At 48.0% G+C, this 15,956-nt stretch overlaps 2 protein-coding genes across 8 annotated transcripts in view; one reads left to right on the top strand and one right to left on the bottom strand.

The window, feature by feature from the left end:
* The window catches only part of LOC120900354 (protein outspread), a 196,527-nt gene extending 186,528 nt beyond the window's left edge, over positions 1 to 9,999 (top strand). For 2 of the 7 annotated variants that reach the window (XM_040307220.1, XM_040307217.1), the window contains exons 8-15: positions 43 to 4,362; positions 4,445 to 4,579; positions 4,646 to 4,782; positions 4,859 to 5,011; positions 5,097 to 5,214; positions 5,710 to 5,953; positions 7,181 to 7,596; positions 8,646 to 9,999. In XM_040307220.1, the coding sequence (XP_040163154.1) occupies positions 43 to 4,362; positions 4,445 to 4,579; positions 4,646 to 4,782; positions 4,859 to 5,011; positions 5,097 to 5,214; positions 5,710 to 5,953; positions 7,181 to 7,596; positions 8,646 to 8,657 (5,535 nt within the window). In that variant the 3' untranslated portion in view covers positions 8,658 to 9,999. Of the gene's footprint in view, positions 1 to 42; positions 4,363 to 4,444; positions 4,580 to 4,645; positions 4,783 to 4,858; positions 5,012 to 5,096; positions 5,215 to 5,709; positions 5,954 to 7,180; positions 7,597 to 8,645 lie in introns of those variants that run through there. The other 5 variants (XM_040307219.1, XM_040307218.1, XM_040307224.1 and 2 more) reach the window with 5 other exon arrangements.
* Positions 10,000 to 10,065: 66 nt separating this feature from the next.
* On the bottom strand, positions 10,066 to 15,925 carry LOC120900369 (ras-related protein Rab-9B). The gene is made up of 3 exons (XM_040307263.1): positions 14,701 to 15,925; positions 14,452 to 14,588; positions 10,066 to 12,676 (listed from the first exon to the last, which is right to left on the bottom strand). Exons 1-3 carry the CDS (start codon positions 14,753 to 14,755, stop codon positions 12,167 to 12,169), a joined length of 702 nt encoding a protein of 233 aa, XP_040163197.1. The 5' UTR covers positions 14,756 to 15,925; the 3' UTR covers positions 10,066 to 12,166.
* Between the last annotated feature and the right edge of the window lie 31 nt (positions 15,926 to 15,956).

Below are 15,956 nucleotides of genomic sequence, written 5' to 3'. Positions count from 1 at the left end.
ATCGAGCGATATTTTCACCACACACACTAATTCTTCCCACAGACCTGGGACAACCACCGGATCGTGCTGTCCGCCGTGACGATCAACGTGCGCAACAACTGGATCAACGTGCTGAAGAACGCGGCCGGTCTGCCACCGACCAAGGCGACGCTCGAGCTGTCCAACCAGAACGACGACAACTTCAAAACGTTAGCGGACAAGTCGCCCCCGCCGTCCCCGGCCACGCCCAGTTCGCTCGAGATCAGCGAGCTGCTCGGCGACGCGATCGAGCACAAGCCGAAGCTGAAGCGGGGCAAACTGCTCGAAAAGAACAACAACAACAGTGGCACGAATGGGCACCTGCTGATTGAGGGAGTCGTACCGCTGGCGGCAAGTCCAACCGCGGGCGAAGATGTCGTGGACAAGGCGCCCAAGGACGTGATCGTGCATCTGACGGCTGCCCGCCACCTTACCGAACAGTCGAACAGTGCCAGCACACCGCCGGAGGACAAGAGCGCCATGAACGCCTCCACCACCACCAACACCAACACCAACACCACCACCAACACAACCAACACCTCCACCCATAGCAGTAGTAATAGCAGTAGTACTAGCAGTAGTCAGCCTCAACCAAAGCAACAGTCGTCGGTGGTGGTGCTGCAGTCGCCCGTCACACCCCTCACGCCCAAATCGTTGCTGTTCTCGTCGGACGAGGAGTACCGGACGGCGTCGGAGGGTGGCCGGCGGGATAGTGTCGGCGACCAGTGGGGATCGCCGGTGTCGCCCTCGCCGCCGTCGGTGGTGCCGCTGGCAATGCGTACCAAAGATAGGTTAAGAACGAACCCGCCACTGTCGGCCCAAAGTCAGCAGCAGCAGCACCAGCGGCTCCACAAGCGCAGCCGCTCGTCGCCACCGAGCTCACGGCGCAGCACCATCGAGTCGGAGGCGCCGGTCCCGCTGGCCCCGTTCCACACGGTGCAGGAGGAGGACGGTAGCGGGCTGGAGAAGGAGCTGCAGCTGCGGCTGCAGGCGGCCGAGAAGGAGCTGGCGATGCTGCGCGAGGAAACGCACGAGCGGGAAGCGCGCATGTCCGAGCTGCTGACCACGCTCGAGCGCACCGAGCAGGAGCTGACGCGCAAGCGCGAGCTGGAGGAGAACCGCGAGAAGCTGATGGTGCAGCTGCAGGACAGCCGGGCCGCGGGGCAGGACATAATCGACCGCATCACGCACGAGCTGTCCAAGAGCCGGGACACGACGAAGGAGCTCGAGGAGCGGCTGGCCCGGGGCATCGAGGAGAATGAGTCGCTGTACCGACGGTTGCAGGAGTGCGGCATTGCCGCACCCGGTACCAGCCCAGCGTCGAGCCTGTGCAGTCTGGCCGTGGCACGGAGCGGTCGCATCAAGCGCATGGACTCGTTCAGCGATCTCACCTGCCTGACCGCGATCGATCCGACCCAGCTCGATCGGGACATGCTGGCGGACGAGTACCGGGAGCTGCGCGCCCGCTTCGAGCGTGCCGTCAGCGAGCTGAAGGCGATGAAGCGCGAGCTGAAGGACGCGCATGGGCTGTACGATGAGCTGGAAATAGCGTACGCTACACTGCGCAAGGAGCTGGACCGACAGGCGACCGAGCATGAGGCGCAATCGCGCATGATGGCCGTTCGGATCCAGGACATGACGAACAAGTACACGGCGGCGGAGAAGCAAGTTCGGCTGCTGAAGCAGAAAGCGATCCGATCGGAGAAGCGCCGATCGCTGTCGCTCAAGGGCAAGGAGTCGCTCTCGATCCAGAAGGAGCTGGAGGAGAAGGTGTCCGAGCTGGAGAGCAAGATCGATGCGCTCGAAAGTGGCGGTGTGCTGCTGCCGGTGGCAAAGGCGACCGTGGAGCTTGCGACGCCGGAAGCTGCGCAACCGGTGCGCCGTTCGTCGTCTACCCGGCTGCGCAGGAAAAGTCTGGACAGTGCCACGCTGTCCGCGCAACCGATGCAGGTCGTGCTGCGGCTGAACAATCTGGAAAAACGCGTCGAGAACGTGCAGGCCGTTGGACTGCCAGTGGCCAAGCCGCCCGAGGTCAGTGAGTGTGAGACGGCCAGTACATCGAGCACGGGTGCCAAACCGGTGCCGGAGCATCTGCTCGATCGGCTCAAGAGTCTGGAGGGTGTGGTGGTGTCGGTACGCGAACTGATCGACCAAAGTGCACAGCAGTTCCAGAGTCTGCGCACTTCCCGCTCGCGACGTTCCGTATCGCCAGCGGCTGACCGGAAGGATTCGTACAAATTTATCGAGCGCTGTCTGGCCGAGGTGTCGAAGCTGTTGCGTGAGAGTTGCGACAACTGTGTCGTTCCGGTGGAGGGCACGGGCTACGGCAGCGTGATTGTGCTGCCCGAATCGAACCCCATCAAGCTGGCACTAGATCAGCTGGAGGCACAGCTCAAGGGCAAGCTGGCGGATCTGCTCAAGCAGCGGCGCATGCTGCGCGAAACGAACGGACTCACGCAGCGCAAGGACATGGAGCTGCTGGCGGAGCGGATCGCGTTCGAGAGTGTTTGCTTCGGCCGACTGCGGCACGCCCTCGAGCGGGCGGAAAATCTGGCCGAGTTCGAGGAACGCCAAACGAAGGTGGAGGTATGCGAAACCGTCCAGCTTATGTCCATGCTAAAGGCCAAGCTATCCGGCAAGTGCGTGGTGCGACCGAGCAGCAGTGCCGACGTGCTGGCCAGTGTGCTCGCCCGCAAGCTAATGCTGTCAGCCGGTCGCACCAGCACGATGCGGTCGCTCTCTTTCCCCCCGATCGGGACCGCCCTGCTGGACGATCTACTGCGCCAACAGAACGAGGTGCACCTGATCGCGAAACGCTACCAAACGACGATCATGGAGAACCTGGCGTACGGGCTGGCGGCCGAAACGCTCTCCTACATTGCGTCCTCGCACGAGACGGTGCAGGGCGCGGTGCAGGAAGCCTGGCGCCAGGCCCAGGAAGCGGTCAACGCTGAGCTGGTGCAGTCCGAGATCGCGCACATCATGATGCGCAACGCGCAGCGGTACGAGGGTTCGCTGGCGCCCGCCTTCGGGTACGCACTGTCCACGCAGGAGCGCATCACGTTCGAAACGTTCGCGGACGCGGTACACGAAGCGCTGCGCCGTGAGATGGATGCGGCCGTGCGGCAGCTGACCGAATGCTACGAGGAAACGCTCGCCAAAATGAAGCGCGGCCAGTGGCGACTGCACCTCGAGCAGGAGCGAAAGCCGAGCGAGGGGCGCCAGCTGCTAGCCGAGTTTGCGGACATTGTCGCGCACAAGGCGCTGATCGATGCGCGCGTCCACGTGCTGAAGGGTGACTACGTGCCGAAAAAGCCCGCCCAGTCCACGGATGCGTTGGACGAACCGTGCGAGCGAGTGTTCAGCGTGGCCGCGCTCAAGCAGTACGAGAACCTGTACACGGACCTGACCGCCGATCTGGAGGTCGCGAACGCGGACGACATCCTGGCCGAGGCGGACTTTAACTTCATGTACAAGTACTTCACCAGCGAGCACGCGCTCAACAAGGCGGAGGTGAAGGAAGTGTCGGCGATACTGAACGAGCTGGAGCGATCGGTCGTGGCGCTGCAGGCCACGCTACACCCGGACAGTGGGAATGCCGGTGCGGCCAGCGCCATCGACGTGGACAGCCTGCGCAGCATTCACGCGCGGTGCGTGGAGATTCAGCAGCGCATCGATTCGCTGATCAGTGCGGCGAAGCAGCTGCAGTCGCGCAGCGACCAGTGCGGCCGGCTGCAGGATCGGCTCCTCCAGCTGACGGAAGAGCACGAGCGCGAGCTCGGCACGATTCGGCAGCAGCACGAGGCAAAGCTGGCCGCACTGCAGCGCCGTATCGACGAGCAGCAGCAGCGCATACGGGCGATCGACGGCGAGCGGGCGGAGCTGCTCGAGCGGCTCAACAACGAGCGCAACCTGCTGAAGCAGAAGGAGAAGGAGCTGCACGAGCTGTCGGTGCGTTTGACGCGGTTGGACGCGGCCAGCAACGAGAAGGACAAGGAGATCGAGGATCTGCTCGACAGCTACGACCAGGAGTGCAAGAAGGCGCGCACGCTGAAGGACCGGTGCGAGGAGCTGGCGGGCAGCTGTCGCAAAACGGCGGCCGAGTACGCGGAGCTGGAGAAGGAGCGGGACTATCTGTACGAGCAGATGCGCAAGGAGCAGGACCACGCGAAGAAGCTGGAGAAGCACCTGGAGATGGTGGAGGCGGAGCATGCGCAGCAGGTGGACAACCTGCACGCCGCCTACCGGGAGCAGCAGATGGCGAACGAGCTGGACTCGCAGAAGGACCGGGACGATGAGGATAGCTTGCGGTCGCGCTACCAGGCCGAAATCGAGCAGTTGCGGGTAAGGTGTTGTGCGGTGTTGCCTACATTTAGGCGCACACTTGCGGAAAGGTTTCATTTCACTGTTCCACTTGTGTTTGCAGGCACTCTGCGAGAAGGGACTGGCTGCGATGGAAGCTTCGCACAAGCGCATCATTCACGATCTGGAGGAAAAGCACCAGCAGGAGATCGCTAAGCTCATTCTGGAGAAGGAACAAGCGCTGGCCGAAGAAACACAGGTAAGATGGTGGCGTAGAAAAGAAACCCGTTTTGAAGATGAAACTAATTTCGCAAACCCTTTGCAGGCAACACTGGCAGCACTCGACGCCATGAAGAAAGCACACCAGAATGAGGTGCAGCGGGAGGTGACGCGCTTCAAGCAGGAGTTCCTCAAACAGTTCCAGAAGGGCGGCCAACCGCCACAAACGTACCGCGAGAAGGAGTAAGTTGCTACTAAAAGTTGAAATTACAAAAGCACCCGTTTGCTAAACTCCACCCCCTCCACTCCACCGTTTCAGGCAAGAACTCGAAGAAGTTCGACTCGAGATCCTGTCCCTCTCCGAGAAGTACTCGATGAAGTGCGTCGAGACAGCAGCGCTCGAGGAGAAGCTACGCAACGCGACGCAACAGCTGAAATGTTCGCAGCAACACATTCAGCAGCTTGATGTTAGGTAAGATTCGAGCAGTGAACCAAGAGGCAGTTCAAGTCCATGTACAAGGCTCTAATCACACGTCTTGCTCCTTCCCGCCTTATAGGAACAAACAACTTCGAGCGCACTTTGTCTCCAACCAGCCGGAAGAAACGTCTTCTGCACCACCGACCAGCAGTGTCGTAACGCCAAAGGATACCAACCTGTTCACCAGCAACAGCACGGTAAATAGCTCACTTGACTCGTACCCAACTTAAAAAGAGAGAAAACAAGCAAGCCCTTCTGCCCTGTACAATCCACACCTTCCTTTTGGCATGTTCTGAATTGATACGATTGAACTTTCTTAACTTTGCGGCACCATTTCTTGTGAATTTGAACGATTGTTTGACCCGCATCAAAAACCCTTTCCACCTTGTCGCACCTCTTGCATAGCATGTCCGAATCGTAGCATGATCGCTGACCCTTCCCACCCGTTTATCCTCCCTTCTTTCCCGTGTGTTTCGTTTGTTTTTTCGCGTGTGTGTGCCCTTTTTTGTATGTTTGACAAACTTTTGTTATTTTTCTCCTAACGGCTAACCACTAACAATCGCAACAACAATATCAAAAAAATCATCACAAAACCCGCGTTTACCAAAAACAAAAAACAACACAAATATCCATCGCACCACATCCACCACACCACCAACACTGGGATGATGACTCACTGGGCGCAACACCAGCAGCAGCTTCAGCAGCACCTAGAAAGTTCACCGCCACGCAGCACTTCCGCTCTGCGAACGGCTACAGGCCACGGATCGCCTACCACACCGACGCCCACCACGCCAACGACGATCGTACCGAGCTCGGTGCCGATCGAGCCCACCAGTGCGCCACCACCGCTCGAGCTGCTCGATCTGCGCGAGTGTCAGCATCTGCTGAACAACAATAAGAAAGAATCACATCCACGGTTAAAGTTCACCGAAGGTAGCCCACCGTTTGTTTTTTTTACACACACACACACACTCTGTCACCTCTCGCCTCTCAAGCTATTTCGCTCCGGGGGTTGCTGCTCTACACTTTTACACTTTTGCTTTAGATATAACTTTGTTCTATTTGTTTGGTGTTTGATGTATGTTGATTGAACTTTCACTTACTCAATGTTATGTTGTTGTTTTTAACACTTTTTCATTTTTTTTCTTCTTTTTCACAACTTCTTTTGTATTTTAGATTGTTTTCTATATTGCATGTCTTTCCAAATGTTCTTCCTTTATCTTTCATACTTGCATGTAATTTTGTTATTATTTATCAGTTGTATAAAATCTTCTTCTCTACTTTGTGGTGTTTTTTTATAAATTTCTCTATCTTAACATATTTTAACTAACAGTTTTATATAAAATAGAAAAATGTACAGGCCTTTCTAGGAGTTCTCATAGCTGTGGGACACTTTATTGACTCCTTCTTACGTGAAATGTTCTTACTCTAATGGGAATTGGACTCCATAACATCCTTGTTGGACAAATCCAATAGGAATTTCCAAGGCGCCTGTCCAAAAAGGGTGACATAGAGTCCAATTCCCTTAAGAAAAAGTCAAGAAAGTGTCCCACAACTATGAGAAACCCTGGTAACCCCTGTAAATACGTACATGTACGATTGTTAAGCCATTTTTAACAGTACTAAAATCTTGCTTCTTATGTTCTGGACACGAAATTTTGATAATGAAGCAAAATTCTAGTCTATTCAAAATATTTTCTATTCAGTTTATTCAAAAAATCCACCACTTCTTCAATGAGCAATTTTTGGTTTCATGAAGTAATGTTGGAGGTTAACAAAGATAGAAGCGTATCCTAGAATGTATTTACAGTAATTTACAAACTAAAAAATAGATAAATGATTTATTAAAATCTATTTTAATGATACAATAATGTACAATATTTATACATAAGGTAGACATGTTATTTATGTACAAGTAATTTTGTAGTAATAAATGTTACTATATAGCATTAAGCCTTCCAAAAACACACAATAACAGTTATCAATGCATGCGCAACGGGGTTGAATGTACTGTGGTTCCATTTCTTGTACAATTGTAAATTTTAAGGGTTACTTCTTGGTAGACACTCAACATAAATTATAACCAATGGCAAGGATATTAAATAGTTTCCCATTATCTCTTCTCCTTCTCTTTCGTCACCTTCATGCATCGGGCCAAAGCAGGAGCCAAACTAGGTGTAGCACCGATCTTCTCTACCTCCAGCACGACCGTTGGCACCAGCGCGCCCGGTACGGCGATCGTCAACGATTCCGTCAACCTGGCGAGCAGCACCAACAACAACCGCGCCAAAGTCCTCAGCTCCAAGCAGCTCAACATGAACCTGATCAGCGGCGGGTCCGGTCCACTGTCCCCGACCGGTCCGCCCACACCCCACCCAGTGGCGCTCACGCTGCCGCTGATCGCCAGTGCCACGTTTAAGCACAGCAATCTGCACCGAAACCACCAGACCGCGATCGCGAATAATGCCCCGGCATGCGCTGGAAATGGGTCCAGCAATCACAACAACAACAACAACAACACAAATCTTCTCATCAACCTAAACAACAACCACATACACAGCAACAACAACAACAATGTCAGTAATTTAAACAACAACAACAACAATAACAATAATAATAATAATGATAACGATAGTATGCACGAGCTTAAGCCATCGACAAAACTTTGTTCGCCCCCTCCCTTAGATGAGAGGGACGTTGAACAGCAAATTCATCGATTCGAGTTGGAAATCTAAACACCGGCACCAATTATTAACACGCAATAATAATAATACATTTGTTCACATTGTTCATTTAACACACATTGTTTTTTTTTTTGTGCACCCTCGCTTTTTTTATTGTTCGTTTTGGCTTATCCATCGTATGTTAACACACAAAAATGTTAAACTATGCTCCAAAAAGAAAAGAGAAAAAACACACCTGCAAAACACGTCCTAATGGATCATCTTCAAAGGTGTTCCCTCCCATAATTTAGACGAACAACGCGAAACGCATTCAATCATTATTATTATTAGTGCACGCTGAGAGCAAATACTAATGTACTAAAGCCAAAAGCCAAGTAACGGGAGCAAACGAGTACGATCAAAGCAAAGCAACGCCCTTCACGACGACACGCTTCGAGTTTCGATTAGTGGTTAAGGCTTTTTTCCCCTGATGTTGTTGACTTCTGCTGTTGTGCTTGTGTATGTGTGTTGTTACTATGTTGTTGATGTTGTTAACGTTAGTGTTGTTAATGCGGAATGCGCCACCGCCAGCTGTTGGTAGGCGAGTGGATCAGAACTGTCGATCGGAACGGAACGAAACGTTTAGTGCCTTAAGCGATTTAATTGCAATGTCCCTCTTTCTTGTTCACCTCCTTGTCATTCATCCCTGTTGCTGCAGTTCATTCATTTTATTTATTCTTCTGTAATGTACGATTGAACATTTTTACCATTATTTTCGTTCACTTTCAACTGTCGAATTTTGTGTACGCGAACACTGTCGTTTCATTCATTTGCCATGTGTTTGTTTTCCATTTGTTTTGTTTTCTTTTGATAATATTTTAACTCTTTTCACTCTCGTAGGCAAAAGCTCACCGGTTAATGTTGCACTAAAATAGGCTTTGTTTTTCTTTGTATTTTTCTAGTACCACTTTTAGCGGACGCATCATCTGCTCCTGATGAGAGTATGTTCATTTCTTTCTTTGTATGTGTTGTAAAAAAAAATCGGATTCTAAAATACGCTAAAAATTGTAACGAAATTCAAATTATTTTAGGGAAGCAAAGCGGTTCGTTTTTGTTTTTCGGATAAAATTTAAGTCTCCGCCACTGTACTAAATTGTACTAAAATATTTAAGAACTTTTACTTTTTAACAAACCGCGACAGGAAAAGGAAACTGATAAAGTAGTGACTTATGGTTTTAGGTTGTTTTTCTAACAGCGTTGCTTCCTTATAAGCGAAAAGAATTTGACGAAATTTAGACAAAAAAAATAATAAAAAAGGAATTGGTCGACAAAAGTGACTCAAAAAAAGCGAACAAACACGACTAATCGATAAAGAAGATAGGAATAAAATAAATGGTTTAATAAATAAAAGAATCGTTGGGAAAGAAGGACTTTCCAAAATCGAAAAGGTGATCCAATGCAACATACCAGAGGACGTCCTTCAGTCGTGCTCCTGTCAAGGTACGATGGTAATCACACGATTTAAACAAAACTTCCTTGTACGCTTTCCCCTATCACCCCCACTACAACGATGTGTTCGAAGGCCCTAGTTTCCTTTTTTTTTGTTGTTAAGTTTTTTTTAAGTTGCAGAACCGATAGGCAAACATACGGGGGGACAGGAAAAAGGTAGTAGCTGTAGTTAGTTAGTGTTAGTAAAGCAAATCGATTGATCAGTGGTAGCAAATGCACTTTTGCACACCTAATAACCAACATAAGTGTTGCTATTGGAGGATAACAAAATGATTTAAAAAAAAACTCCCCACAAACACAAACCAACACATTGATACATGTTAAAGGGACAGACATATATATGGTGCCTTTCTTTTGTTTTGTTGTGCGTTATTTGTAACTTTTACTATTATTACTACTACTACTACTACTACTACGACAGCAAACCCCTTAACGTTAGGATTATCGATTTCGTGGAAGTTTCTTAAAATAGATTTAAAGTTGTGTATGTGTAAACTTTTTGTAAAGTAAAAAAGAGAAGACGAAGCAAAACAATCGTTGGTTTAGTTGGATTTTTTTAAAGTAAAATGTAACAATGGAGCGAGATATGTAAGAGAGGGAGGGTACCTGTGCTCGCACTCACGATTCATTATGTAAATGTTTATTTTTGTGTATGTTTATCCCGTTTCCCCTTAATTAATGTTCTTCCACGTTCTGTAACTGTCGCTCGTCGAACAATCCCAGAATTGAATTCGATGTAACCTCACCGAAACAAGTTAGTGAAAGTAAATAAATATATGTATGGAAAATGAATTTGTTAAAACCGAAGGCGAATGTACGTTTGTTATTTATGCAGTATGTAGAAAGAAACGACTGAAAACAGTAAGACCCAAGTTGAATTTTTAATTTGCTTTATTATACAATCGTGTCTGTACAGCGGTACGGGTTGCACGAAGTTGAAAATGCTTACAAAATAGCGTTTTACGATCCTTCTTCTATCCCTCTCTCTCTCTCTCTCTCTCTCTCTCTCTCTCTCTATCTATCTCTACATCTGTCCGGTGCAATCCTCTGTTTCAAAAACTCCATGCACCGCACCAGGCTGCATTTTGTTGCGCCATATGCTTATCACTACACTAAACACATTCCTCTCACTCTGGTTCGATTTCATGTCCCAACGATTGATGTATTTTTTCAGCGCTTTAAGCATAATGAATGTAATCTAACCTAAGCTCTCTGCCACAAGGACACACACGAAAGCGCACCAAAATACAAATGACGCACCAAAAAATGGGAAGACGTGCATTCCGGGAAAAGCCACACACGGCACAGTCTGCCTAAATTGCTAAAATATAATTATCTTACAAACACACGCAAACGGAATGTGTGAAACATTTAAATGAATCTCCTTGCTGACTGACGTCTAGACTGATAGCACATTAGTCTCTCCTTTCAAGTGGATAGTAATTATGATTTATTAGGCGATGTGCATTGTTTTATCGTAAACTGTACACATCCAACAGCTTTTCCAGCGTTTTTCAGTGAAAATGAAGTAAATAAAAACTGTCTACAGTTCAATGTTGCCTTTTCCAGTTCAATGATGAGCATTCAACTCAGCTCTACGCTTCAGATTGATCAGGTACGTAAATATTAGTTTGTATGTAGTTTGTTTTTGCTTCTACAGTGTACATTAAATGAGTATGGAACTGAACCAAAAACGTACGCACAAAAGTTAATCTTAGACGCATCGAAAATAATGTTATCGCTGTTTATGTTAAAAAGGACACCAATTTCTATGGACCATATTATGTATAGTGGTTTGTCGCAGTTGATAAATCGTACGAATAAAATAACTTCATTATCTTCTCACAATTTCGTTCTACAATACAATACTTCAATAAAAGCACCATTTGAACATAAAAAAACTTAAACCTTGTTTGTATGCAAGTCTCCTTTCCTTTTACAAACTTTTTAAATAGTTTGCAAGATCGTCCTTGTGGTTTGTGAACTTTTTACACAACTTTCATTCAAAAATCCGACAGCATTGATTTAGCAGCATGCGACATTCAGAATTAATTGATATGAAATAAATATTTGGGTTATAAATTAGTATTATTGCAAATGTTAAGCAATACTATCCAACGACTAGGTCCCGTCCGTTGGTAATATTGCATTCACTAGTAATATAAACACAATCTATAAAAGATTGTTTAATAAAAATCCGCAAGCACTCATAACACGACTGCTTTACCAAAGCGATCACCGCGTTGGATATAAAGTGCACAGGAAAAACACAGGCTTAGTTCATCTGAACCAACATAAAACACTTCGTACGAAATGTTTTCATAAAATAAAATACACATATGAACGCAATAAACAGCTTAAAATTGTATCCAAATAAATCCCTTGCTTTTAGCTTTTTCATTCAACCAACTGAGGAACAATCATTTAGATTGTGCGCCATGGTTGAGTTTTTACATCTGTGTGACGCTTGTCTAGTACCTTCAGCCAGCTGAAGCTTAAAAAAACAATGACAATACCCGCGACACATCGTATCTCGCCACGTACGCGCAAGCAATGAGGCGTAAAGATCTGTACAATTGTGTCTCGTTCTAGTACGCTGCCCGTTTGCAAGTGTAAAGCCACTGACCGGACTCACAATACTCAATGTGCCATTTGTTGAAAGATTGTGCAAATAGTGTCTATAAATCTCAAAATCACTTCTCCACTTCACAACGTGTTTATGACGCCATTGAAAGTGATGCACGGATGGAGAAAACACGTGAAAAGAATTTCCTCCAACCTTCTCGTCAACTTTGTGCTTACATTTCAAACCACAACCCAACTACCATTAGAAATGACTAACCCTAATCATGCTGCTGCCAGCAGTTGAAACAAAAGCTGTTCCGTTTGCTGATTCTGTCCACCGCACAACCGTCTAACAGAATCTCTTATCACATGCTTATCGATCCTGCCAATCAACGGGAACCGATCACACTCAGTTCGGATAATCGTCGTCGTCCTGCATCGTGTTGGCCGTTGGGCGGCCCAGTCCCGCACAGCAGAAACGATTGCGGTTCGCGTTCAGGTTGACACTCTTCATCAAATCGATCGTATCCTGTCCCTGAGCGCGCAATTCCCGCTCGGTCGATCGTTCCAGCTTTCGCCACTGCTGTACCGCCAGCGCGAAGGCAGTCGCCACATTTTCGGACGTTTTGGCCGACGTTTCGATGTAAGCGGTTATGTGGTGCTCCTGGCACCATTGCGACACCTCCTCGGCCGTAACCTCTCGCTGGGCCGGCGGCAAATCATTCTTCGTGCCTACGACCACGAACGGAAAGTGGTCCGGATTGACGTCGTAGTACCGGAGGAACTCATCGCGCCAGCTGGCCAACGCTCGGAAGCTTAGCCGATCGTTGATCGCGTACGTTAGCAGGCAAATGTCGGTACCACGGTAGAACGGAGTTCGCAGCGCACGAAACCTTTCCTGTCCGGCTGTATCCCAGATCTAAAATTGAGAACAAAAATTAGAATTGATAATGCATGTAAACACTGTGTGAAAATATGGTTGTCTATGACAAACATCACATCGCGTCTTTCAACATCGTTTATGTGATTCGCGAGACTCCTAATCAAATTTGTAAACAGTATTAGACGCCCGATTGCAAATAGCTTGCAAAAATTCCCATCCCACACACCTGACACATCGATGCGTCATGCCCAACCTGCTAATCAATACCACAGGGCAAAGCTTCCGCAGATTATTGACATCAACAATAAGCCTATACATTTACATCACACCGAGCTCAGATTGTAGAAGATCAAGATGTTTTGCTGGGTCTTAGCAACAACAGAACGCAAAAGGCTCATCATTATGCCATCCAAAGCCTGCAGCTGTTGACTTCCAGCAAACATCGACTTCGCTAACATCGTTTAAAATTAAATCGATTACGATTTCTAACACTTATTCCTTGTGCCATGCCATCGCATTCATTACTTCATTCTAAACGCTGCGCACTTCTTGTTAAGAATAAATTGCAAACAGCTATCATAAAAAGAGTACTACGACTGTTACGGGCGATGTGATTTTAATAGCTCCAGTGCACGCTATTTACACACAACACGAAGAGACAATTTTACGGGCAAGACGCCGGGCGACTTTCCTTCTTCTGCCCGGTTAGGGCAATATTTTGTTCAACATTCAGGTCACGTTTGTTGACGGCCTAAAACGGAAGTTTGGCTAAAATAGAAATAAAGACATTTGGGATTTATATCCATTTCTTACTATTTTATCATTTTTTCTAAATTCTTTTCTACTATTTTCTATAATTTAGAGAAGGAGAAAGCTTTAATGCTAACATATTTTTGTTTTTAAAGAAGTAGATTGTCTTCAAACCATACCAGCCTAGTAGAATAAGCAGATTTTAGCCAAATCTCTAATAGGTCTACATTCCTATAAGATAAGCGATAAGCATCCATTCCAATAAGATAAGCGGCAACTCGCAAAACACTTCCGGGCTGGTTTCTCTCCTATTAGTGGAGCTCGATTTTAATGACATTGAAAAAATGCACTTTCTACTCAATTTTAACATAATGCTCTCTGTTTCATTTTAAGCTTTTCGGTGGTAAATCGTAAATTTACCTACAATGCTGGACACACTCCAACCTTCCTTCGTTCCCTTGCTCCCTTGTGCCCTTCCAACTACAAATAAATGTTTCATGAGGTATTACCCACAACTTAACATCTGTTGACGACGCTTCTCATGTTTAAACAAACCTACCCAGCTGACGATAGTGGTCACCTTGTTTCGGGTGTGCGAACAAACGAACCTACCCAAGCTTTCGTTCGCGATAAAGTCGCGTTTCATCTACTATTTGCCCAACCAAACGAGGGGGTGGGGTTGCTTCACCCCCACCCACACCCACAATAGAGGCCCATCGCGATCCTTGGCCACATCTGTAACATCTCCGTCACCTTCTCACCGAGAGCACGAAAGATAAGCGTTTCGTTCATTTGTTCGGTTTTGTTTGTTTGCACTGTGGTGGTTAACGGTGTGCGTGTGAGTGTGTATTTGTGTACGTGGTAACCCATAACTATTGCCCTTTTGGTGGACGAACACACCGCTAGACACATCGCTCGTATTCTCTGTGCGTGTGTGTTCCTCGCATATGTGTCGCGTTTGCTCAATTATCTTCCTGCCCTGTTCCTGTCCCCTGCGACCATTTCGTGTAAACTATCGTCATTCGCGGGTGGCAAAACACCCAACGACATCGTCCACTCACCTGCAGCGTAAACCGTTCCTGGTCCACCTGAATGTCTTTGTTCAGAAATTCCACCCCGATCGTGTGGAAACTGTTGGCGTCGAAATAGTTCGAGACGAAGCGATTCATTAGACAGCTTTTGCCCACATTTCCGTCGCCTGGAAGGGTAATTAAAATTGTTTCATTAGAACGCCCATTCAAATGCTTTACCGACCGAAGCAGCTTCGTTTCGGTCGCGACTCTCGCAAGTCTCCTCCCCAGAAGACCTACCTAAAATGACCACTTTAAGCAGTATGTTTTTACTCGGCGGTCGCATGTTCGTCATCTTGTGGCCTGCTATGTTGCTTTCTCTTCCGTTCCGTTTCTTTGTTCTCCGATGTGCTCTCCCTCGCTCCTTGGAGACCCGCCGCGATGGCGATGCTGCGTTTTTGTTTATGCTGCTATGCACTGAACCGTGGAATAGCAACCGTCACCTCCGCTGGCCTCCAAGGTGAATTATGCTTCGCACAGTTTGATCCGTCGCTGTGAGCTGATCGTAATAATATTCACCTCACGTTTCGATGGGCGGGTCCAGGGGGCTGTGGACTTCTCGCAAGACGAATAGTGTGAGATTGTCGTTGCCCACCAAAGCTCATGAATTCATAAATGCACTCTACACTGGGGTGGCCAGCGCCGCCCGTTTCGTTGACCCCGTCACACGGCTATAAACGGTACGGCATCTCTCTTTCACTCTGTCGCGGAGCACACCAGCAGCTTCTCGCTTACTATGCGCATACACTTGGAAGAAAACGGCGATCAGGAGGAATGGGACCGTGCCCACCAAACTAACTATGACCCAGCGCCAACTCAATCAATTCCAAACAATCTGTACCCAGACCAGCAGCAGACCAGGCACACAGAGGGACAGAAAACTCTCACATACACAAGCGCGCACACACACACACATCCGAACTCGATACACTTAATCAACAATGCAGCATCGCCGATGAATGCGCATCACCAGCCACCACTAGCATTAGACAATAAACACAAAAACTAACAATCGAACCGGATATTCTTGTCTGCAAATTCGCGGATGACATCACAACTCCATCGCACACGCAGCTGGGATGATGCTCTCCGTGTGGCTGTGTGCGACGACCGTGGCGCACCAAGGTGTTGATCGCATATGAAGATTGCGAAAATATTTACACGACTGTCGACGGACACTGGCACTGGTGGGGGTGGGTGGGATGAATGGTTTTTTATGCACTCTTCACTCCACCAACGCACACCAACGAAGGAATTGCTAGGAGGACGAAACACTACACAACAACACGGGAAACTTTACATTACTCTAGCGACACGGCAATTGCACCGATTTATTTAGGATATTCACAAATCAACAAGGGTAACGCGTCGATTTCACACCAAATGTTTCTCCTACGAAATGCAAAACCAGAGCAGCGAAACAGAATCGAACAAATGCGCGGATGATGTTTCCCTCCTGTCAAACTTCGGCTGCCTTCGTGCCTTCGTGAAACCAG

This window comes from Anopheles arabiensis, chromosome 3 (genome assembly GCF_016920715.1).
Source record: "Anopheles arabiensis isolate DONGOLA chromosome 3, AaraD3, whole genome shotgun sequence".
Classification (NCBI taxonomy): Eukaryota; Metazoa; Arthropoda; class Insecta; order Diptera; family Culicidae; genus Anopheles; species Anopheles arabiensis.
This window is presented reverse-complemented; position numbering and strand designations above follow the sequence as displayed.

Coding starts and splice junctions, on each gene's coding strand:
- LOC120900369 (XM_040307263.1), bottom strand. CDS start 14,755: ATGACGAACATGCGACCGCCGAGTAAAAACATACTGCTTAAAGTGGTC. Junction 14,589..14,700: donor GCTTAAAGTGGTCATTTTAG/GTAGGTCTTCTG, acceptor TTACCCTTCCAG/GCGACGGAAATGTGGGCAAA. Junction 12,677..14,451: donor AGGAACGGTTTACGCTGCAG/GTGAGTGGACGA, acceptor TCTCAATTTTAG/ATCTGGGATACAGCCGGACA.